Source organism: Myotis daubentonii, chromosome 13, assembly GCF_963259705.1.
Source record: "Myotis daubentonii chromosome 13, mMyoDau2.1, whole genome shotgun sequence".
In the NCBI taxonomy this organism is placed as follows: domain Eukaryota; kingdom Metazoa; phylum Chordata; class Mammalia; order Chiroptera; family Vespertilionidae; genus Myotis; species Myotis daubentonii.
The window spans coordinates 56,994,383-57,018,838 of record NC_081852.1 but is presented as its reverse complement, the minus strand read 5'-3'; the positions used below and the strand labels follow the sequence as shown (position 1 = coordinate 57,018,838).

The window sequence follows — 24,456 nt, the reverse complement described above, 5'->3', positions numbered from 1 at the left end:
GGGCAGTAGCTCACTCCCTGGCCGGTTCCCCTCAGCTACCTAAAAGAAGAAGTGGTAGGTTGCACATTTTTATTTTTAAAGACTTTCCTCTGGGCCTTTGACCCAGCACCGCAGGTATCAGTGTGGGTTTCTCAGGCCACAGTGGCCTTTGGGAAAGGTGGCCATGGAGGTAGGTGTGGTCAGAGACCCAGAGTCACTCTGAGGTGGCCTGGTTCCGGCCAAGGATTCAGTCTGGGACTCTCTGTGGCCTGCAGGTCTCCCAAGGAACACTGAGCAGCCAGGCTGGGGGGCATCCGGCCAGGGCCAGCTGTCCGTGGTAAGACTCTCCCCTGCCAGGTGTCAGGGAAGGGTGGACAGGCGGGATTTGGGACCCCATCCACTCCCCGGCTCTCAGACGGCCCAGGAATTGCCTCTGGCAGCTCTGCAGGGAAATGAGGGCCCCACCCAGAGCCCCATCCCCGTGGGGAGACCCAGATCTCAGGGACCTGCCTAGCCCCCCTGTCTTGGGAGCCAAGACCCAGCAGCTGCGGCCCCCAGACACCTCAGCCCGCACGGGAGTGGAGCCCTCGGGCGCCTCAGGAGCCCGACTGGGAGTGTGAGCCTGGCAGGGGTAACCAGAAAGTTGGCTGGATTTTGCCTAAATCCCACTCCAAGTCTTCAGAACAGGGCTTCCCTCCTCCACTCCCGCCTGCCCACCCCCCACACCCACCCAGGAGAGCCGATCAAAGGCGCTTTCCATCCGGTGGGTGGCTTCCAGGGCCCAGCACAGCCCAGAGGACTGAGGGGCCACCCTTCTGCGGGAACCGCTCAGGACAATCTCTCTCTCTCTCTCTCTCTCTCTCTCTCTCTCTCTCTCTCTCACACACACACACACACACACACACACACCCCAATTAAATAAAGCAATAGGCCAGGGGCCACCTCCAGGGCCAGGGGCCGCCTCCGAACCGGACCTGGAGTGGGCTCTCTTAGGGGCCAGGGGCTGGGAGGAGAAGGGGCGGGAGTAGTGTGCCCAGGCAGGTTTCTGGGGTCGGGCGGGGCGCGCCTGGCTTCGATATCTGTAGCCCCTTGGAGCCCCCCCCAACTCTCTCTCTCTCTCTCTCTCTCTCTCTCTCTCACATCCTCTCTCTCCTTCCCTCACTCCCAACAGCTCCCCACGCCCCCCCAGCCCCTCCCTTTCCCCCCTCCCGCCTCCGCCCCCATTCTCAGAATTGTGTAAAAAAATTCTCAGCCAAACCTCCCACCACCCCCCCCCCCAACTCCCTTTAAAAAACCCCTTTCCTCCCCGGCCCTTGCACTCTTTGTGAATGAGGGCAGGGAACTCGGCCCTTCCCCCGCCCAGGAGCCACGCCAGACCTCCGCACTCAGAGGACTGTTTGTTAATAGTCCAATTAGATAATTGCCATCTTTCACTCCTTTTGCGCTGCATTTCCCATAAAGGAATGAATGGGGAGAGCGGAGCGGAGAGGGCTTCTGCCCCGGCGAGGTGACGAGAAGGGCCGGAGCATACTCCTTGCACAAGGCCATGCGCTTGAATTGAATCATTGTAGCCTAATCAATGCTCTTATTGGATTACTGGCTGTTGCTTTTCTCAAAGATATTGTAGCAGAGACAATGAAATAGCGAGGGGAAAACTTTTTTTTTTTTAAAGCAGATCTCACAGTTGAGATTTTCTAGGCTCGCTCCCTCTCCCCCTCTCTCTCCTGCTGGACTCTGAGTACAAAGCTGCCCTTTGAATGGGCTGCTCAGGGCTGCTGGAGGTGCAGGCTTGAAAAAATCCACCGGGGACTAAATGCGGAGCGGTGGCCGTTTAAGATGGCTGTCAGCATCGAGGTGTGTTAAGGAGTTGTTTGGGATGAAAGCTTGACTTTTTAGAGCGTGGGGGATATACTTTTGGGGGAAAACTTTTCCTCCCCCCCTTCTTCTCTTTTCCCCTCTCTACAGGCAACTGTGCTGCAGGGTGTGCAAGAGGGGTGTGTGTGTGTGTGTGTGTGTGTGTGTGTTTTCTCTCCCCCCTCCACCCCCATTCAGCTCTATCTGTCGAGTGTGGAGAAAAACCCTCTAGTAGCCAGTATGTGAGCAGGAGGGTCAAAGGCAAAGGGAAAGTTAATAACGCCGGCTAATGGTGCTAACCATTCAGCATGCATCTTGCCAAAAGTTTTTCTGGAAGTGTGAGTCTTTGATTGTGTGTTTCCTGAAAGCAAGACCAATCATTTCCGTTTATTCACTGGCTAAACCCCTACTTGATTGGGGACAAGGACAGAAACCATCCATTACGATCTGATATATTATCCAAACAATTTAGTGTATTCATGAGGTAACCGAAACGTGGGGGCTGCGAAATTACCCGTAATCAATTGCCACAGCGAGCGTGCGTCCCCCCGGGCGCCGGACCACTGCAGCTCGCCCTCAGTGGCAGGCGGGAGCCTCAGCGTGTCGGAGTTGCGCCGCTCGCTACCTGATCTCCAGGCGGGGGACACTGGACGCGCTCAGAGGACGCGGGTGACGAGGCGGCCTCGCCGCGGCTCCTGCTCCGCCGGGATCTCAGACCGACCCCGCCGCCTCTCCGCGAGCGCGCCGCCACCGACCCGCCCGCAGCCGCCGCAGCCACCCCGCCGGGACATTCATTCCTGCCTTTTGCCGCTCTCCGGGCCGGGCGCAGGGGCTGTATTGTGGGGGTTTTGTCCCCCCACTCTGCCTCTTTTTCTTTCTTTCTTTTCTTTTTTTGTTTTGTTGCTTTTGCCTCTCCTATGTTCGGGAAACCAGACAAAATGGACGTTCGGTGCCACTCGGACGCAGAGGCTGCCCGGGTCTCCAAGAACGCGCACAAGGAGAGCCGGGAGGGCAAGGGCGCGGAGGGGAACCTCCCCGCCGCCTTCCTCAAGGAGCCGCAGAGCGCCTTCTCGGCGTCGGGCGCGGCGGAAGATTGCAGCAAAAGTAAATCCAATTCCTCAGCGGACCCGGACTATTGCCGCCGGATCCTGGTGCGAGGTAGGGATGGGCAGGGCTGCGGGGCGCGTTCTTTGGGGGCGACTCCGGTGCCCGAGCCGCGCGCCGAGACCCACCCCGGCGGGCGGAGACGGGCTGCGGACTTCGGGGAAAGTTGCTGGCCTTCCTCTCCCGGGGTCCGGCTGGCCCGATGGGCACTCGCCCCTGGGGCGCGCACTCTCCGGGGACCGCTATCCTCCGAGGCCCGAGAGCCCAGCGCCGGGCTGCGGGGGAAGCTTAGGGTCTGCACGGGCGGGCCCAGGCTCCAGGCTGCGGCCTCCGACCCGGGAAAGGAGCAGGAAACTCTGGAGGACTTGTGCGCGCCCTGTGGCCCGGAGGACCTGCCGGGAGCCCGGACGCCCGCGCCCTGGCGAGATGAGCGCACCCCAGGGGAGCGCGGGCGCGAAAGAAGGACCGCCGACCGCCGGCTACGGCCCAGCCAGTTGGCGCGCTGGGCCCAGGGCCCCGGCGCCGCGATCGGGGCTGGCCGACGCCGCCTGGAACAGCGGCCGGGCTGCGTGGCCGGGCCACGGAGGCCACCTCGGCGCTCAGCGTGGCCCGGCTCTGCCGCGCGGTGTGCGCTCAGCTGGGGCGGCCACGGCGGTGAGGCCAGCCGGGCCGGCGCCGCCCCCGCCAGCACCGCACCAGGCCCCGCCGGCCGGACTCGGTCCCACCTCCTTCCGCCTCCCGGGCTCCGGAGGGAAAGAGACCCAGGGGTGGGGGTGGGGACCGCCGGGGCGCGGTCCGGTGGACACGCTCCAGAGCTGGGGCCTGGCCGACCCGGGCTGGATAGTGTGGGGGCCCTTAGGCTACCAGGGACCCAGACCGCGAAGTCAAGGCCCCCAAGCCGGGAGGACCCAGCGCGGGTTTGGAATTGCTTCCCCCTCGTCTGTGTCCGGAGGGTGGTACAAAAGGCAAAGCCTGCTTCTCCCTCCCGCGAGCCTGTGGCGGTTGCCCCTGGCTCCCCAGTACACAGTCTTTGCTCCCCCCAACCCCTCCACCTCTGAACTTCAGGCCAGAGAGGCGGAGGGCGAGTAGAAGGCTCTGGCGGCTGATACTTTCCCTTCCCCAGATGCCAAGGGATCCATCCGAGAGATCATCCTGCCCAAGGGCCTGGACCTGGACCGGCCCAAGAGGACGCGCACGTCCTTCACGGCGGAGCAGCTCTACCGGCTGGAGATGGAGTTCCAGCGCTGCCAGTACGTGGTGGGCCGCGAGAGGACCGAGCTCGCCCGGCAGCTCAACCTTTCCGAGACCCAGGTAGTACCAGGGCCCGACCTCCTACCCCACCGCCCCCAGCCAGCGCTTCCGCACCATCTCCGCGGGCTCAGGACAGAGCCTCTGGGGGAGGTGGAGGAGATAGAGAGGGTGGGCAAGAAAGGTCTGAGGCTTCCTTCCCTTCCATAAGCTACCCCCTCCCCCCCCCATACCCTCAAGTGTTCCAGGGCCCATGCTCTGCTCACTTGGCCTAGCTCAGGAGACCCCAATATGTCCTTCCGGAATTCTTTCTGGACCCCAGTCTTGAGAATCCCTTGCTTGTCTCTGCTTTAAAGGAACGGATGTTCACCCTGCTTTGGCTGCCTCATTTTGGCCAGATTTCCAGGCACCACCCCCCTTTGGGGATGGGAGCCTTACACAACACCCGGCCCATCCCGCAATGGGCCAAAAGCTTAGGGCCAAAGCCCCCTGCTTCAGCACAGGTGACAGCTAGGATTAGAAAAGTGCACATTCCTGATACCTGCCTATGCAGACTGGGCTGCCCTGACCCGCAAGGCTTCCCCTGGCCCGCAGCTACCCAACCCCATTCTCAGCCTTAAGCACTCACTCAGACATCCAGGAGGCCCCTGTCTTCTGTGCCAAGGAGGCCTGGGATGGGAGACAGATCTAGGGGCCTGGGAGCCAGCACTGCCAACCGTGCTGTAGGTCTTTAGCTTTCATGAAATCCATATGATGCCACGATGGAGCTGGCTATTTGGACTCAGCCCAGAGGTCTTTGGGGCCTGGCCAGGGCATGGCACCAGCTTGGCTTAGGTCAGGCCGACATTGTTTTCTGAGGCTCAGTCCCTTGCCCTATGCCCAGCCCTGAAGCAGGTGGGGAAGCTTCTAGGTCCGAAATCTGGACAGAAAGCTGAGAACCAAGGACGGACACGTCGGATGCTCTTTCTGAGCCTGAGTTGGCATGGGCGCTTTTCCCTAGTGTCGCTGCTACCACCCCTCTTAGTACAGTTTATAAAATCCAGACAGGATCACCGTGCCCTGTAGCTGCCAAACTCCATTGTGGGCCACCAGCTAGGGGGGACCAAGGGAGAAGGGACAGTGAGCGGGGAGGGTGGTGGAGAGAATATAGTCCAACACAGCCTCCCGACTTTCTCCCGCGGTACCAAAGTTCGGGATGGAGAGCGTAAGAGTGGAAAATTGAGGATCCCTCAGCCCCTCCAATCCAGCTCCTGGGGACAGGAGGTGGGGAAAAAAACTTGGACAAACTATTCTTTCTACAGCCACATTCCCTGCTTGCTGCTAGTTGGTGGTCAAGTCCCACCCTAATAACAAGAAACAGCTGCTTGTAGCTAAATGCGAGCCCGTTTGGCCAGGGGCCTGGGTCCAGAGTCCAGATAGGCAGGGCGACGCTTCCCCACCTACCCCCACTCCCCCTTTCCACATAGCATCTTCAGGCGGCACAGGTCAGCGATCACTCAGTGAAATCCCTTCTGGTCTTCTTTTGAGTGAAGGTTGTGGACATTTTTATTACTTTATTGGGAATCTCGGCCAGCCTGGGCCTGCTTCCATGACCCGGAAGTGCAGCCTAGCAGAGCTGTGTCCCCCACCTGGGGGTCCTGGCTCCCCCTGGCAGCTCCTAGCCGGACCTCTCCCGCCTCGGGTGGGACTAGGCCTGGGGCTAAGGCTGGGGTTGTGGGAAGGCCCCCTCCCAACCCCTCCCCCCCAGCCCTCGCACCCCGGAGCCTGCTTCTCCTGACGCCCGTCTTCCCTGCTCCTCTTCCCCCCGCTCCCCGCGCCTGGCGCGCAGGTGAAGGTCTGGTTCCAGAACCGGCGCACGAAGCAGAAGAAGGACCAGGGCAAGGACTCGGAGCTGCGATCGGTGGTGTCGGAGACGGCGGCCACGTGCAGCGTGCTGCGGCTGCTGGAGCAGGGCCGCCTGCTGTCGCCGCCCGGCCTCCCCGCGCTGCTGCCTCCCTGCGCCACCGGCGCGCTCGGCTCGGCGCTGCGCGGGCCCAGCCTGCCTGCCCTGGGCGCGGGCGCGGGCGCGGGCGCCGCCGCGGGCTCGGCTGCCGCCGCGGCAGCCACCGCCCCGGGCCCCGCCAGCGCCGCGTCCCCGCACCCGCCGGCCGTGGGCGCGGCTCCGGGACCCGGGCCCGCGGGGCCGGGGGGACTGCACGCGGGCGCGCCGGCCGCCGGCCACGGCCTCTTCAGCCTGCCCGTGCCCTCGCTGCTCGGCTCCGTCGCCGGCCGCCTGTCCTCCGCCCCGTTGACAATGGCTGGGTCGCTGGCCGGGAATTTGCAAGAACTGTCCGCGCGGTACCTGAGCTCCTCGGCCTTCGAGCCGTACTCGCGGACCAGCAATAAAGAAGGGGCGGAGAAGAAAGCGCTGGACTGATCGGAAGCGTTCCCCTGTATTTATATTTATAGTCTCTATCGTGGTGATATTTATGGACTCGCGCGAGTTAGGCGCCGGGGATCCCGGCTCCCAGGAGGCCCCTGACAGCTCTGCTTCCCAACCAGGCTCTGCTACCAATTTTATCTCATTTGGGCTGTTTTTTTCCTACATCCCTCTCCCCCCAAACTTCCTCTGAATCCAGGAGAATCCAAAGAATTAGGGGAAAGGCCCGAGTTAGACAACCCGATGCGCCAACCGGTGCTGGGCCCCGGAGGGGAAAGGCCGGTTCTGAGGCTGGAGCACAGCGCACCTGCTCTGGGTCCGGCCGCTGCTGCCGCCCTTGATGGTTAAAGTCTTGTGAATATTCGGAAGAGAAAAGCTGCACGCAGAGCCCAGGGGCTGGAAAAACTGGCAGGTCCCCTTAGACCAAAAAGGAGTCCATTCCTCCCTCTCGCCAGAGAAGCCAGGGCTGTGGGGAGCCCCAGGTCCCCACTTTGCGGACCTCTCCGGAGAGCCGGGTGCACGCGGCTCCGGGCTGGACAGATCCTGCTGAGGTTTCTCGCGTTAAAGAAACTCCTATCGCAGCCACCTCCTGGGCTCCCGGACCCGGGGTAACACATTTGACCTAATCAGCAATAATCAGTGATCACCACCGCATCCAACCAGAGGAAGTGGAACCGGTTTTACAATGCTCACCACCACGGAGTTTGGAAGGTCTAAGGAAACTCGGCACGGAGAATGCGCCACCGGGCAGTGCAAATGAAAGTTCTGGGGGCTAACCTTGTACACAGCAATTGAAAAGGGAAAAGCAAAACGAAAAGCCCATGCAGCGAATGGAAGAAAATTCAGCATCATCTTCTACAAGGCGGCTGGGCGGTGGCCTACCGCTGCGCGCTGCTCAGGGAGAGAGAGAGCGCTGCGCGGCCCCGTGGCGCTCCTCCGCACCGCCTCCCCACGCGTGGCTGTGGGCAGCATTGCTGGGTTTGCAAACAAGTCAGTGCCCAGTGCCTCTCGTGTCCTCCCCACTCCTGGATTCACAAAACTCTTCCCACACGGGGGAAACGCCTTGATGGATTTCAGAGCAGAATTTTTTCGGAGGGAGAGGCGGGACGCAGTCTGGGACAGCAGCGTGGCCCAGTCTCCTCCATCCGTCTGTCTGTCCGTCCGTAGTCCACGCGTCCAGATGGGCATCCTGTGTGGCTGGAAAGGATCCCTCCCTTAACCCCCCAGGGTTTCCCTGGTCCCAAGTCAGAGACCTGGACCTTACCGGTGCCGCAGCAACAGGACGGTCCCCACAGCCACGCTACCCGCATTTTAACCAAAACCACAGACCCCAGTGTCGAGAATGTATTCCTCCACCGGAAGCCAGCCTAGAGCATTTTAAAAATAGTAATTTTATTGTAAATTATTTACGTCGGAAGCTTTGTTCCCTCTTTTTTTTTTTTAGGCAAATTATTTTTAGTGAAGAAAATAATGAGCGATTCCAACGCGGGTAGGTGTCCCGGAATCCTGGCTACTAACTTTGTTCTGAATGTTTTGGATCTTTGGATGTTTTGTATTTATGTGGTGAGAGTGAAATATATATATCTATGATGATAAACGAGGTGTATTTTTGTCTTGTATTTGAAGGAGAAAACAAAAACAGCAAAAACAAAAAAAAAGAAGGCAGACCCAGCAGCTGAGTCTCAGCGTGGGGACTGGCGGGTAGAGGGTGGCAGCTCGGGCAGTGGGAGGGCACGGGTCCCCTGCGCTCCAGGGATGAGGTTTGGGGGGGTTTCTCCAGGGATGAGGTTTGGGGGGGGTTCCGTCAGGAGAGACAGTCTCGAGGGTCCTTCCACTTGTTTGAGTGTCTCCTCTCTAGACTCTGTCCCAGTGGTGTCGGCCCACCCCCTCGACCTCCCACTTTCTGTTTCTGATGTTTAGGGAACTTGTCTCCAGACCCCCTGGCTGTCCAGCCTCCTAAGGCTGCTGGTTTCAGTCGTTCTCCAGCCGCATCTCCAGGCTGGCAGTATTCTGGACGTGTGCAATCGCAGGGCCCGGAACAGGCAGGGTCTCCCTGTCCTCTAACTTGAGGATAAGCCTCTCTCCTGGCAGAGAGAAACTCCAAAGGAGCAGGAGAATGAAGTAGATGGTAGTTCTTGCAGAGATGGCTCCCCCCACCGCACCCAGTACTGATGCGGTGGTGACGGATGTGGACTGTGGACGTGGCAAACAGAAATCTTGGGGAGCTGGGAGGGTGCCCCAGGACACACTCTCCTAGCCTGGGGGGGCACAGAGCCTGAGCCCTGGGCCCACATACCTAGGGCGCCAGGGGGCCACAGTTCCCTTGGAAACCCCCACACGTGCACTGCGGCCACCCAGTGTGGGCAGAGGACCCTGCGCTTAGTGTGGGCCAGGGCGCCACTGGGTTGAGGACCTTCACCATGAACTGAACCCCGTGTTTGCTGGGAGCAGCCCCCCGCCCCCAGGTGGTTCACTTCTGTTTCTCAAAGTCTCTGCACATCCATCAGCTTTGCTACCTGTCATTTTGTCCCCTCCCCACCCTTCCCTTCTTCCTCTTCTTCTACCTCTTTCTTCTCTTCTGTTCTACAGACCCCTGGGCTCTAGGGTCTTTCTCTCCTGCAGGCTTTCCGACTCCCCCCTCCCCCAAGTCCTCCCTCTCTCCCCTCTGTCCCTCTGTCCCTCTGTCTCTACTCTCTCTCTCTCTTTCCCTCTCTCTCTCTCCCTTCCTCCTTCCCTCCCTCACTCCCTCCCTCCCTCCCTCCCTCCCTCCCTCCCTCCCTCCCTCCCAGTCCTCTGTCTGCCAGGGTGGCCCCAAGGCCAAGGTGTCGGTGGTTCCAGCTGCGGTTTCAGGGCGGGTAGTTGGGGCTGGTGAGGGGGAGAGGGGCTGAGAAGGTGGCATAATTTTATGGAACAAAAGAAAAACAAAATCCCAGCTTCAGGGTCCCCAACAAGCTCGGTCCCCTCCTCCAGGAGCTTCTGCCTGGGGAGTCACCAAGCAGATCCCTTAACAGCTACCCCCGTCCCCATTCTGCCCTATCTCCGTTTTGCATTCTTACCCCTAAAAGGGGAAAGAACCAGTTACTCCATCTCCTGGCTCTCGCCTCCCTTCCCTCCCTGGCTTTGGGGAGAGCTGCTGAGCTCTCCACCTGCCACTCAGGGAGTGCAATTGTCTTTAAAGAGACTCTGCATAGTAAAAGAGCCACACTTTTAATTAAAAAAAACATTTCTCGACAATTCATCTAATTTTAGTGCTTGTCTTATTTCCCCTCCTTCCCCAAGGGCCTTCGGCAAACTGCCTTGGTCCCTGGAGGCCTCTGGCTTCCAACTAGTGATGCAGGCCAGGGAGGAGGCAGGTGGCCTCCGTGGCAAGAGCTGGCCCTGCCTGGGAGAAGGTGGAAGGGCATCTGGGGGTCAAGGAGAACAGCTGGAGGTGTGTGTGTGTGGGGGGGGCGGGGTGGTTGGAAGAAATCTCATGCCCAGGCCTGCACAAAGCAACATTCGAGCTAGCTCAGAGCAGAAAAGAAAAGGAAAGAAAACCTCTTACCAAACTCCTGTGAGTTTGGTGGTCAGGTGTGGGGAAGGTGTGGACAGCCGCCTGGGGAGCTGAACTGGGACGCGTGCTCATATCCACACCTGCCGTGGGCCTTCCCCTGAGCTGATATGTGTCCCTAATGACTAGCATTTAGCAGCCCTTCAGAATTTACAAACAGCCTTTCATGCTCACCATCTCTATCCCTCCTCACTTTCAGAGCCCCAGCCTCATTTAAAAGAGACACACACAGGCTTGCAGCAATCAGACAACTTGCTAAAGGCCACATGGGCAGAGCCCCAAGACTGTAAGCTCCTCCTTGGGCCAGGCCCTCTTCTTTTGGTTTCTTTCTCCTCTCTTCAGCTTCCTCTTTCCTTCCCTCTCATCTTTCTTCTCTTTTCTGTCTTTCCTTCCATTTGTGCTCCAAGTGTCTGGCTCATGGGACCTGAACCCTTTAGCCTCTTCCCATCCACATCTGCCCACTCCCATTTCCAGCCCTCTCTCTACTCCACCAGCTGCACAGGAGTTCCCTGGTGCCTCGTCAAGAGGTCTGCACGTCTTCCCTGTCCTGTTTTCTTTCCTGCCAGAACCCAACTCCTACCCTCTTCTACCCTCTAGAATGGCCTCTTTAAACCTCTTACCCACTTTGCCTTACACTTCCTTAACATTTTTTTAAATGGAGGCATCACATTCATACAGTAAACATCTATACAGTAAGGTACAAAAGCTTAAGTATACAGTTGATGAGTTTATACACACACACACACCTCTTGAATTGTTCCAGTGAAATTTTTCAACTTGTCACCTTAGGCCACATGATGACACAACATCTTCCTCTTGTTTGAAGAAATGTTGCCATGTTGGTGTGACACAGGACACCTTTCTCAGAAGTCTTCCTAAGGCTTCTTGAAGCCATTACCAATCATGTAGGCCTTCCAAATCCCTGTCGTCCGGAGGTTAAGGGACTTAAGCTGATCAGAACTAGAATCTACCAGGTCGGGGTTTCTCAAGATACAACTGAAAACCACTTGCTTCAGAACCACCTGTGGCCCATTCAAAACGCAGCATCCTAAACCTCAGCCCCACCCGGTGAATCAGAAACTCTGGGGATGGGGTTCAGGAATGTGCGTTACTAGCACGTTTCCCAAGTGATGCTTATCCATGAGAACATGTGAAATCGACTCTACTAAATGGCCAGCTCCCCAAACACTGCAACCTGGATCCAGCATCTGGCCCAGGGCCTGGCATCTGGTGGGAATACAATGAGTGTTTGTTAAACAAATTAACCCACATTTTCGGACACAGTTTAGAGTTCCTTGGGTCACATCATAGTATTGTAATTTAACACCATTTCTACACTGAGAAGCCTTTACATTTCAGAGTCTTAGGTTTTATTTTGATGAAGCAGGAGAGGAAAAGGAATAGATTTTGGTGGTTTCTCGGGTCTCGGGAAGGGCTTTTATAAACCCAAGTAGGACCCCCTTGCTGGCAAGGCTGCCCCCCTTCAGACCTGGGAGTTTGGGGAGGGCAGAGGGAGAGTTCCCCACATTTGCTGAAACACTCAGATGCACACCTTTCCAGGTTGGAACTGAATGCTTCTGTTGAAGGAACATCAGAGCTGTGGAAGGAGCAAAGCCACCAGGTCCAGAGGCACTGGCATGCAACGGACATGGGCGCTGAAACTCACTTAGGTATTCTCCGACGGACAGTTGATGTACAACGGGTCTTCCATGTGGAAGCACATTTGCTTATCCGCAGACCATGAAAACAGAAGAGAAATGCTGTGCTTTGTGTGATAATGTGGAACCTATTCTTAGAAATAAGAGCAACACACACACATCCCACAACATCTCACCAGGTCCAGGGTGCCGGCACGCTTCACCGTGAGAAAGCGATTCATCGTAGTGGGTAGTGGTTACTCGTTATGGGGTCTAGAGTCAGAGTGACTTGGGTTCAGATCCTAGGTCCCCCACTTACTAGCTGTGCAATCTTGGACAAGTTACTCAAATGAGCGCTACCGAATTTTTATGAGTCGTTCCTGAGATAGGGCTCATAAAGCATCTGGTACAATCTGGTATAACCGTTCCAATGTTACTTACTTCTAAGACTATCACGGTGGTAGATGACTTGAGACTCTCCCTGGGGCTCAGTTTCCCAGTCTGCAGAGTGAAGTCTTTTCCTGAGGAAGGGCTTGGAATTGCGGTTGAGCCAGTCGCAAGGGAATTTACTCTCTCTGCCTTTAGACTGGTACCACAGTCATCACCAAGCACATAATTTTATAAAAAAATGATTATTATTATTAATAAATTCTTATTTTAATGACTTGGCAGTCAGGCTGCAGCTGTTAGTGGTCAGACAGCCCTCAGCAACTGTCGGTCTTCTTAGGGAATGGCCTCAGTTGAAGAGAGGCATCTTGCCCAAGGTCATGCCCCATTTCCCAGGGCAGCATCCAATGACTAATAGACAAGGGGATAAGCCTGATCCTTGCGCCCCACTTTGGATACCTTCGAAGGGCCATCCCATCTTCCCAACTCTCTGAAATGTTGCCCGAGATTCTGTCAAGACTCCGCTACAGCTTCACTTCTCCTATCTGACACTGCTTCCCTCCTCTCTCTCCCACACTTCTGAGCACCCCCGAATAGACCCCCGACATGCTAATTTCCCTGCTCTCAGGAGTCCAGTAACCAAAACTGTTATGGCAAAGAGCATACTAAGTGGTAGAATTGGAGATAAAGCACAGAGGAGCCAGAGCATAGAATGACCAGGGCAGATGGTGGGAGAAGAGGCAGGAATGCAGGCAGTACCTGGTATAGCAGCTAATGTCCTTTGGACTTGACCATCAAGGTGACAGGGAGTCACTGACAGGTCCTCCCAAGGAGGTCAAGGAATCATTGAGGCTCTGCACGTTGAAAGTTATCGCTGGCAGTGTGGGGAGGCTCTCGGGGGAGGCGATGTGGGAAGGGGAGCATAGTGATGCTTCTCAGATGCAGATCTGCTCCAAGTTACTCTGCTGCTTAAACCTCGTCCGTGGTTTCCATGACTTTGACTCTAGGATCAAATTCCATTTCCTTAGTGTGGTTTATACAGTGGTCGCCAACTGGTGGTCTGCAGACCACTGGTGGTCCGTGAGGTCCGAAAGATTGGCGACAGCTGGTTTCTAAGCTTGTTCATGACCATTCCTCACCTTTTCTCACTGCGTCCATTCCTTTATACTTTATGGCTCAATCTTACTGGACTTTAAAAAAAAATTCAGATTCTGTACATGTTTCACTATTTACTCACTCCTTCGTGACTCTCAGCCACACCCTATTCATCTAACTATATGTATGTACATAGGAAGGAAAAGAGAGCAACTCAAGGAGGGAAGGCAAAGTGCAGAAACACTGGCCGAACAGCCTTTTTTAAAAATGTAATAAAGTGCTCTACTTCTTATTGTTCTTAAATTTAACAGCATACAAAAAGGTTGAGTTCTCATTGTTCCTTTGAATTTGTTTTAACTGTTTGGATCGCTATTTCTAGATCTGATGCATAGTAGGCACTTTAACATTTGTTGACTGACTGGAATCACAGAGTTAGTTCACTAACACAGCAGTGTATTTGGCCTTTTAGTTTCATAAGTCATCTTGTGGAAATCTACCTTTTCGAACTTTTTAAATGAATTTATTGGAGGTAACACTGGCTAATAAAATTATATAGGTTTCAGGTGTATAATGCTATCATACCGGGTATGTTATCTTTCTATAGTATTGTGTGTTCACCCGCCACGTCAAGTCTCCCATTACCACTTATCCCCCATTTACCCTCTTCTACCCCCCACCCCGCTTTCCTCTGGTAATCACCACTCTGCTGTCTGTGTCTATGAGTTGTTTTGTTTTTTCTTCATCCCTTCACCCTTTAAAAATCATTTTCTTACCGATTTTAGTGCTCTCACTTTCTCTCTCTATTTCACTCTCCATCTGCCTCCCCCTGAACCATTGGAGACTATGTTGAGACATCACAACACTTTCCCCTGTACACTTCAGAATGTATCTCCTAAGAACATCCTCCTCCACAACTATAGTACCGCTGGCACATCTAAGAAAGTTAACAATACTTTAAAATATTATCTACTATCCACTATGTGCTAAAATTTTCCCAGTTGTCCCAACAATGTCTGATAATGTTTTTTATTTGTTTTACTCTAGGTTTAAATCTGGGTTCATGTAGTACATTTGGTTATATGTCATTTTTGTTTCTTTTAATCTAGTGGCTGACTGTTTCCTCATGATGTCATTCAACCTGTTTCTCTATCCCTCACATTTTTTGTGAACTGGAAATGAGACGTGCTTGGCTAGCATCCTTCACAGGTGATGTTTTGTTGCAATTGCCTTCTCGTGTGGTCTGAGGAGGAAAAGAGTTCCACATTATGATCATCATAACCTAGTAGGTAGCATGTACTATATTAGATAAAGTGGGAGAATATAAACAATGTTTTTTTGGTTTCTTGTTTGTTTGTTTTGTTTTGTTAAGCCTCACTCGATTGCTTGCTTCCTGCACGAGCCCTGACCAGGAGAGGAGCCTGCAACCAAGGTATGTGCCCTTGACCGGAATCAAACCCGGGACCCTTTGGTCTGCAGGCCGATGCTCTATCCACTGAGCCAGACAGGCTAGGGCAACATAGTGCCTCTCACACACCTATGAGCTCCTAGTAGGTAGTATGTACTAAGTAAGATAAAGTGGAAGAATATAAACCATGTTTAACCTAGTGCTGGGCACAAGATAAATGTTCTGTAAATGTTGGCTGCTGAAATATATAGAAAAGATCATTGACATTGTACGACAATGAATGGTAAGAGTCAGATGAGTTGCTGAATGGAGCTGCCATGTAATTTAACACATATTTTGAGTTTGTTGGACAGAGCTGCTCTGTATGCTCTGAGCTAGGCACTGTGGGCACTGCTAGTGCATTGGGCATCTAGATGACCCCAGTCTCTGCCTTTGAGGAGAGGATGTCCCAGTGTTTAGAAGTAGGAGAATGAATGAAGGTGGGAAGGCAGAATTTGTATGTACTTGTCTATATACTTGTTTATCATTATTTCTCATCCTCACAGCAGCATTGCCAAGGAGGAACTGGTGCAATTTTTCTGTATGAGGATCAAAGGTGGACTTGCTTGCCTATTGGGGTTTGGGGACGGGGAGGGGGGGGGTTGGATGTCTCTAGGGTTCAATCCCAGACCTGTCTGACTTCACGCTCATCCTGGACTGAGAATATTAGTCTAAACTTGAGGAGTTCCATGGATTTTCTGAAATTGTAGGCACAATTTTGTAGAGAAATGGTTATTTAACAGATTCGTAAAGGAACCCATGACTCCGAAAGAGAACAGTTGTCTTAGATGGTCAGAGTTGGAAGGATCCTTAGACATTACAGTCCCACTGCTCTCATTTCAAAGTTGGGCAAAGGGAGCCACCGGAAGGGGGACAGATTTGGCAGAGCCAGCACTGGAGCCAGGCCCCTGGGCTCTCAGGCCTGGAAGTCTCCTTGTTTGGCATCTCATGTGAGGGCTCCAGAGGCTCTGAGCGGCTTGAAGGAGCTGTCACGCACTGGGCCAGATCTCTTTTGACACCGTCTTGGCAGGGAGTCCCTTAGGCACCTCTGGAGGGAGGCGTGTGAGCTCTTCAAGGACCAGGTTCTAATGTGGTACTAAGTGGTACATTGGCACTTAATAGGTTACCATCAGTAAGTGTCGGCGAGCTCTGGGGTGTAGAAGAGCCCGCTTCTTGCCTAGTGCCGGGTCTTCTCCGCGGGCAGAGGAAACCCTGCCTGGGCGGCAGCAGATCAGGCCTCCTTTGAGGAGACTATAGTAGAGGGGAAGGCAGGACAAGCTGCTTTCTGCACCAGCAGAAACTTGGTCTGCATGCAGGAGCCGCTGTAACATCATAAAGTGCAATTGGTGCCCAGCCAGGGTGGCTCAGTGGTTGAGCATTGACCTATGAACCAAGAGATCACCAGTTCAATTCCCAGTCAGTGCAGGTTGTGGGCTTGGCCCCCAGTAGGGGGCATGTAGGAGGCAGCCAATGAATGTTTCTATCCCCCTTCCCCTCTCTCTAAAGTCAATAAATTTTTTTTAAAAGAAGTGCAATCGGTATTCATATCCCCTCCGTGCTCTCTTCTGTGAGGCTTTGCAGGCAGCCCCACCTTCTCTGGGCCTGAAATCATAGCCCCCTTTTCATTTTCTCATCACAATTGTAAGGCTCTTTTTATTCTACTCATCACTTAACTCAGTGCCTGGCACTTATTTTGAATTACTATTTATTTATTCATTTATTTAATATATTTTTATTGATTTCAGAGAGGAAGGGAGAGGGAGAGAGAGATAGAAACCTCAATGATGAGAGAGAATCATTGATCAGCTGCTTCCTGCACACCCCACACTGGGTATTGAGCTCACAACCTGGGCATGTGGCCTGACCAGGAATCAAACCCGAGACCCTTCAGTCTGCAGGCTGACATTCTATCCACTGAGCCAAACCAGCTAGGGCTGAATTAGTATTTATTGACTAAATAAATGAATGAGATTCTACTTAGGCTTGAATCTTGATTCTACCACTTATAAACTGTGTTATTCAAACAAGTAAGTTAACCTCTCTGAGCAATAATGCCTCTAAGTTACCTGGTAAAGTGGAAAACAGAAGTGAATCTCAATGGTGGTCAAGACAACCCCTCCTGAGGCATGGGGGAGGTAGCAGGGACCGATGGGGTACAGGACCCTCTTGGGGAACTTAGAGGCAGACTGGCAGCGTTCCTCTGGCCTGCTACAGTCCGGTCAGAGTCCCTGAGACCCAATCCCGATTCAAAGCCCTTTCCTTGCTTTTGTGAACATCCGGCTTTTCCTCATTCTTGACCCGTCTCAGGAACACTGGGACATTTTTTTGCTCCTTGGACAGGATGGCCCTTCAGCTGTTCTCTCTCTAGGGAAAACCCATTCAAGATGAGTGGTATTTGGAGGAGATCCTGCCCAAAGAGTTAGGCATGGCCCTAACAGGTTTGGCTCAGTGGATAGAGCGTCGGCCTGTGGACTGAAGGGTCCCAGGTTTGATTCCGGTCAAGGGCATGTACCTTGGTTGTGGGCACATCCCCAGTAGGGAGTGTGCAGGAGGCAGCTGATCGATGTTTCTCTCTCATCGATGTTTCTAACTCTCTATCCCTCACCCTTCCTCTCTGTAAAAAATCAATTATCAACACTAATAAAAGAGAAAAATGGTAATTGGTGTACGAGCTACCCTTTACATTGGCTAATCAGGGCTATATGCAAATTAACTGCCAACTAAGATTGGCAGTTAACTGCCAACAAGATGGCGGTTAATTTGCATACGTAGGCACAATGCAGGGAGGTGAAAGGGAAAGCAGGAAGAAGCCCCCTGCCACTGACAGTGATCGGAAACCCAGGGAGGAGCTAAGAGCTGGGGGGCAGGGCAAAGGCGGCCCTGGGGCCGCCTTTGCCCTGCCCCCCAGCCATGATCGGAGAATCAGGTGCCTTTGTCACCCTGGCCAGTGATAGCAGGAAGTAGGGGTGGAGCCAGCGATGGGAGCTGGGCACGGTCGAAGCTGGCAGTCCCAGGAGCTAGGGGTCCCTTGCCTGGGCCTAAAGCGAAGCCCACGATCGCGGGGCCACTGCAGCTGCGGGTCCCCGCTGCTCGGGCCAGACGTCTAGGCCAGAGGCGTCAGGCCTGGGCAAGGGGCCGATCCTGCGATTGGAGGGTGATGGGGGTCAACGCCTGAGGGCTCCCAGTATGTGAGAGGGGGCAGACTGGGCTGAGGGACACTCCCCCCCCCACACACACACCCAGTGCACGAATTTCGTGCACCGGGCCCCTAGTGTGTATGTGTATGTATATATATATATTTTTTAAAGAGTTAGGTATGGAAGGTTAGGGTTTCTTAAAGAATGGTCCCTTGCAGTCCAGACAAGTTTCTGTTACTTAGCCTTGTCCAGAAAAATGATAATCATTTTTACATAAAGCCTCTGTCACTTTAGACCTAATGAGGATAAATCTACCAGGAATTAATGCCTGTCTGGTAGATTTTAATTAGACCAATTGCCTAGAAATCATGATACATAGGAATTCTCTCTCTCCCTCCTTCCCTCTCTCTCTTGTTAATTCTCACCTGAGGATATTTTCTTCTCCATTGATTTTCAGAGAGAGTGGAAGGGAGGGAGAGAGACACAGAGAGAGAAACATCAATGTGAGAGACACACATTGATTGGTTGCCTGCTGAACATTCCCAGACTGGGGCCAGGATCAAGCCTACAACCTAGGTATGTGTCTTTGACCAGAATCGAACCCAAGACCCCCCCGCCCCCGCAGCCTGCAGGCCAACGCTCTATCCACTGAGCCAAACAAGTGAGGGGAGGAATTGCCATCTCTTTATTTGAATGAAAACAAAGCATTCTAGGGAAGATTAAAAATATATTTTAATTTTTAGAGGGAAAGAATTCTTTAAAGAGAATTGTCAATAATCAAAACTGGTTGATAAGTCGCCTATGTAATATGTAATTATACTTCTTCATTTTCAAAGGCCCGAAATTAGAGTTCTTCGTCTAATTACTCATAATGACTCATCCTTGCTAATATGCCGAGGATGAAGGGAGCCAGGAAGAGAAATTTCCAGTTGAACTTTTCCTTAATTTGGATCAAGAGGCTGTGGAAATAGCCCGAGGCTGGGAGCCCAGGAGAGCTGGGTTCCAGTCCTCCCTCCATCTCTCATTAACTGGGACTTTAGCTAAATCACTAAGCCTATGGGAGTCTTTGTTTCCTCAGCTATAACACAGAATGATAATCCCTCCCTCAGAGTGTTGTTAGGAAGCCTTCATGAGTCTTTGAGTGTGACAATGCTTTGTAAATGTTACAATGCTGTAAGGTCCTAATACATTTAATATTGTGCCTTCTTTCCTTGCCAGAGCAGGCCAGGCCCTCTGTTGGCGGTGGCAGGAAAAGGCTCTAATGTACAGTATCAGCCTTTGTGTAGTGTGAAAACACAGATGTTAATGGAGGGCTAAGGTGCTTTGTTGAATGTGTCTGGTGGCCCTGCTTCTGATGAGCAGAAATTTATTATTAAGAAAATTGCTGGGGCCCTAGCCGGTTTGGCTCAGTGGACAGAGCGTTGGCCTGCAGACCTAAGGATCCAGGGATCAATTCCGGTTAAGGGCATGTACCTCAGTTGCAGGCTCCTCCCCAGCCCGGGCCCTGGTCAGGGTTCATGCAGGAGGCAACCAATCAATGTGTTTCTTTCACAACAATATTTCTCTTTGCCTTCCCTCTCTTCCACGCTGTCTAAAACTCAATGGGAAAACATCCCCGGGTGAGAATTACCAAAAAAACCCCCAAAAGTCTGGGAAGAAAATTGCTCTGGCTTGGTTTGTGTCTTCCCAACTACAGAGGGTCACCACAGACGCCTCAGGTGCTGTTGCATTGATTTTTGCTGGATTCCCATGTAAAGAGAAACCTCTCATTCGGACCAAGAGGTCATGGGGGATTGTGACAAGGACATTGAGAATGTTCAGGATTCAATTCTAAGTCTCAGTGTGGGGCCTTAGGAGAAGATTTCGGGTTTGAGTGCAAACAGCATAGCAGACTTGGAAAGTACCCTACGGATGATTTAATGCAGCGCTCCTCAAAGTGTGGCTGAGTTGAAGCTTCCGCATCACCGGCAGCTTGCTAGAGATGCAAGTCCTTGGGTTTCATCCCGAGCTGCTGACTCGGAGACCCTGCGGCTGAAGTTCAGTGACCTGTGCTTTGAACAAGCCCTCCAGGTGGTTTGGATGCACTCCAAAGGTTGAGAACCCATGCTCTCATCTAGGCCCATTTTGTAGACGCTTGTAAAATTCAACCTCGCTCGTGGTCTAAACAGTGCCAGCCAAAAGGCTGAAAAACAATCCCATGCATAACTGTCCTCACCTTGTTTCAAAATTCTACTCCCATCGTCATTGTTCTATCACTGGGCTCAATGGAACTAAGGTTCTGTGTTTATGAAAAAGTGGGACTAGGAATCAAAAGACCAGATTTCTAGTGTCGGCTTTGCCAAGACTAGCTATGTGACCATGGGCAAATCATTTGACCTTTCTGGACCTTTGTTATTTCTTCTGTGCGTAAGAATGTCTAACCCACTCATGCAATAGGATTTCCCCAGGTAAGTGTTATGGTTTTGGAGATCACCTTGGGTTCAGGTGGTCTGGGATAGCTTTCTGGGCATGGGGATATGGGTCTGGGCTGTGAGGGATGGGAGACTTGGTTCTGAGGAGGGATGCCCATCTGAAGTAAGCAGAATGATATGACCAAAGGTGGTAGCAGTGGGGTTTGAAGAGCACATGTTGAAGGAAGGAGGATTGCGTGGCTGGACTCTCATCCAACTCACATAATTCCTAGGGATAGTCAGATGTATCAGACTTTTACTATGGAAGCTATTCATGCTAAGTAATTCGGAGGCTGCTCAAGACAAATAGTTTGTTTAAAAAATATTTTCATTGATTTCAGAGAGGAAGGGAGAGGGAGAGAGAGATAGTAGCATCAATGAAGAGAAAGAACCATGGATTGGCTGCCTCCTGCACGCCCCCTACTGGGGATCAAGCCCACAACCTGGGCATGTGCCCTTGACCAGAATCCAACCTGGGACACTTCAGTCCGCAGGCTGACACTCTATCCACTGAGCCAACCAGCCAGGGCCAAGATAAATAATTTTAATGGTAATAGTAACAAATTAATGATCAACTAATATTATCAGACTTTAGTGCCGAGGCTTTCATTAAACCCCCAATTGCCTCATTTACTTTTCTCAACAACCGGATGGTAGGTGTCCTTATTCCCACTTTATTGATGGGGGAACTGAAGCCTGATGTGGTCACACAGCTTGTCAGCACCAGGGGTCAAACCCAGGTTTATCTGGCACCAAATCCATCATCTCTACCATTACTTTGTGCCTCTTTATTTGTTCCTTAAGTATTTCCTGTATTTATCTCTGCTCCTAAGGTTGGGTTAGATAGTATTTTACATGCTCTTTGTGGCCCCTTATTTGACATCTTCCCTTCATCCCCAGTAAGAATGTTTTTCTCTCTCAGCATTTTCAGTTTGTAGTCACACAACAGTACTCCCACTTTCTGCGTGGCGTCTTTAATTAGTTGTCTTCCCCCGTCAGGCTGTTTCTCAGCAATATGTAAAGCCAAGCATTGTTTCTCAGCAGCATAGATTTTATTGATAATTTCATTCCAGCACAGAAACGTAGCTCTCAAACCCACAGCTATCAGAAAAAATCTCATGTGAAAGCCCAGTGGCTCAGTGGTTGATCTGTGAACCAGGAGGTCACGGTTCGGTTCCCCGATTCCAGGTCAGGCCACATGACTGGGTTGTGGGCTCGATCCCCATTGGCGGGCGTGCAGGAGGCATCAATCGTTGATTCTCTCTCATCATTGATGTTTCTATCTCTCCCTTTCCCTTCCTCTCTGAAATCAATAAAAACATATTTTAAAAAAACACACTTGTGTGATATATTCGCTTCTGTTTCCATCAGGTAAAATGTGAGCAAGGAGAGAAAAGGAAATGAAGGCCTCTTTTTATCATCATTCTGCCGAAATGGTCCTCAAGAGGCAGGTGACAATAAATTAGAGGAGTGAGGCTTTCTTCACCTGGTTCTGCTTCGCAGAGTAGCCATCTTTTTGCCTTTTAATCAAATAATAGAAATGACTGAAAGAGTAAAGGTGCCGGGCCAGTAGTTATGCCCAGTCCATTCTTCCCATTAATGCCGAAGGGATTTATGTAGGTAAGTCCCATTAATGCTAATGGAAGTTACATGTGTAATTCCCCTTTTTCATCACTGAGAGAATAGAGCTTTATATTCCTCGGGTAATTATGGTACTGGCACTGTTAGTTTTTTCAGTTAACTTTTTCACCTGCCTTTCCTGCTTGGACTCTTAAGAAAGGGACTGAATTCTTCTGTTCAAAAAGGAAAACTGCCAAAATATCTGAGAGGTGAAACAAATGTAACTAGATCCACTTGTTTGAGGGGTGAAAAAAGGCAAGAAAACACCAGGACAGGAAGCTGGAGGGTGAGCTCCTGCTAATTTTCAGATCCCAGGAAGCTTGTCGAGGTTCGGATTTTCTAACAATGCAGGGCTTTTCACTGGCTGCCCATTTCCTCAGGTATTTGAAGCGTGAGGAAAATAAGTCCCTGACCATTTTGACGGAATTAATTTTAGCGGGTAAGATGTGAGTAGCAAAGCCTGAGTCTTTAGAGAGCTTAATAGTGAATGAATCCTGGTTTCTGCCTAAGACTTAATGAAATATAGGCAATACCTTGGAATCTGAGATCTGGTTTCAGGAATCTAAAGGACATCCATTATTAGAAATGTATACCTATTGGGTGTTCCTCTGTCACCCTAGGTCCTCTGATTGGAGCCTACTAAGAGGTCATCCTATTCCGTAGGGCATAGCGGTGCCTGTTCCTTAGCCGAACATGGTGAAGTCAGTCCTGTCTTGTTACGTACACACGTCATTTTTCAAAAAGGTTTTCATGGTAGAAAGGGACAAAGGTTCAACCTTGCTGTTGGAAGAAAGATATCCCTCAATACATAAACACATTCAGGTTTTGTGGCAACTATCCAATCTCATGTAGGAAGGGATTTCCATGGTCAGCTAATTCAGGGGTCCCAAAGCATTCAGTGATAGGGAGCTTACTCTAGCACTTAGTACAGTATCCGGAGTACAGTTGGGTAAGTGATTTGAATCAACTTGTCAAGAATAGGCTGTTCTCTCTTTGGACAACTTTGTGTTCAGAAGTTCTGGCTCATGGTGAATAAAAATATGACTTCTGTGGAGAGTGGCTACAGTGTTTGGACAGGTTCAAACCTCGGACTAATGAGAGGGCACAGTCCTCTCATGGCCACGTGCAAATCCCAGCTTGGAGGGAAAAGCCCTCCCAGCACAACTATAGCCAAAAGCTATAGTTGTAAGCTTGAACCTATGGTCCGAACCTGTAGTCCCACATTGCATGGGCTGCAGGAGGTGCAGCAAGGAAACAAAGCTTAATCAGGTGCGTGTGATTGAGTAGATTTGAAACCCATGAGAATGTTGTAAACATCTTGACCACGCCCTTACTTTGCCTCGTGGAATCTGGCTATAAAATAAAGACATGGCTTTCTGGCTGTGGCGCTGTCTCTAGCTCTCCATCAGAGAGGACAGCGTCCCACCCAGACCCAGCTTTATTCTCTTGTCTGTCTTTTTTCAATCCTTCACGGCCCCCTCTCAGGCTCACCAAACCTGGCTGTGCTGGCTCGGCACATATGGCACCCAACATGGGGCTGAGTATGCCATGGCCGTGCTGGCTTGCCACAGACTTCCACTCATTTTCATTTACCCTTTGGGCTCCATTTTGTTTTTTCACCTCTTGGCCCCTGTTCTGTCTGTCCTCTTGTTCGCTTTCTCTGACACTTGAGAATTCTTCACTGTTTCTCAGAGTTAAGAATTGAGACATTTCATTGGCCTGCCCTTCTCATCCTAACTGCAGTCATATTCTGGCTTCTTAGGCCAGGTTTTCTGACTGTTCGTTCTCCAGCTATTCTCTTATTCCTGGGACAGCTGAACCTCCTTTCTCCGAGTTGGCTCATTTCCTGAGACTGTAACTGAAGACCTTTTGTCTATCACCTGTCCTTTCAGTCTTCACACTCAGATTCCTGGTCTACATAGCTACCTATCCCCGGAGTCCCTTTCGGATGAACTCATTAAAGCTTGGAGAAGACCCAGGTACAATGTGATATGAGCTGCTTTCTCCAAAACAGCCTCATGTAGTGAAAGGAAAATTAACTGGGAATTAATTAATTAACTGAGACCTGGAGTTTAGCCTTTTCTCAGCCACGGAGGCTCCCTGTTTCAACTTTTTCCCATCTAGATCCATTTAATCATGTGCAACAGCCAAAGGGATCTTAAAATATAAATTGGATTATGTCACTTAAAATCCTTCAACGGGTTCTTCAATCCACTTGGGTTTTAGCCGAACATTTAAAATCTTTACTGAGGCCTCAAAGGTCCTCCATGATGACTCCATCCTAACTACTCTCCCCAGTGGTTCTCAACCTTCTGGCCCTTTAAATACAGTTCCTCATGTTGTGACCCAACCATAAAATTATTTTCGTTGCTACTTCATAACTGTAATGTTGCTACTGTTATGAATTGTAATGTAAATATCTGATATGCAGGATGGTCTTAGGCAACCCCTGTGAAAGGGTCGTTCGACCGCCAAAGGGGTTGCGACCCACAGGTTGAGAACCGCTGCTCTAGCCTCATTTTTACCTTTTTC

The 24,456-nt window shown here is 51.9% G+C and overlaps 1 protein-coding gene across 2 annotated transcripts; it reads left to right on the top strand.

Moving 5' to 3' along the window:
* Window positions 1–2,750: 2,750 nt before the first annotated feature.
* Window positions 2,751–8,097, top strand: VAX1 (ventral anterior homeobox 1). Of its 2 annotated transcripts, XM_059661936.1 has the most exons (4): window positions 2,751–2,991; window positions 4,061–4,251; window positions 4,684–4,688; window positions 8,064–8,097. In XM_059661936.1, the coding sequence occupies exons 1-4, from the start codon at window positions 2,751–2,753 to the stop codon at window positions 8,095–8,097; spliced, it is 471 nt and encodes a 156-aa protein (XP_059517919.1). The 2 variants fall into 2 exon arrangements, with proteins under 2 accessions (XP_059517919.1, XP_059517918.1); XM_059661935.1 differs by lacking the exons at window positions 4,684–4,688; window positions 8,064–8,097 and adding an exon at window positions 6,014–6,601 and having other exon boundaries at window positions 4,061–4,248.
* The last annotated feature ends 16,359 nt before the right edge of the window (window positions 8,098–24,456 follow it).

Coding starts and splice junctions, on each gene's coding strand:
- VAX1 (XM_059661935.1), top strand. CDS start 2,751: ATGTTCGGGAAACCAGACAAAATGGACGTTCGGTGCCACTCGGACGCA. Junction 2,992..4,060: donor CCGCCGGATCCTGGTGCGAG/GTAGGGATGGGC, acceptor TCCCTTCCCCAG/ATGCCAAGGGATCCATCCGA. Junction 4,249..6,013: donor TCAACCTTTCCGAGACCCAG/GTAGTACCAGGG, acceptor CCTGGCGCGCAG/GTGAAGGTCTGGTTCCAGAA.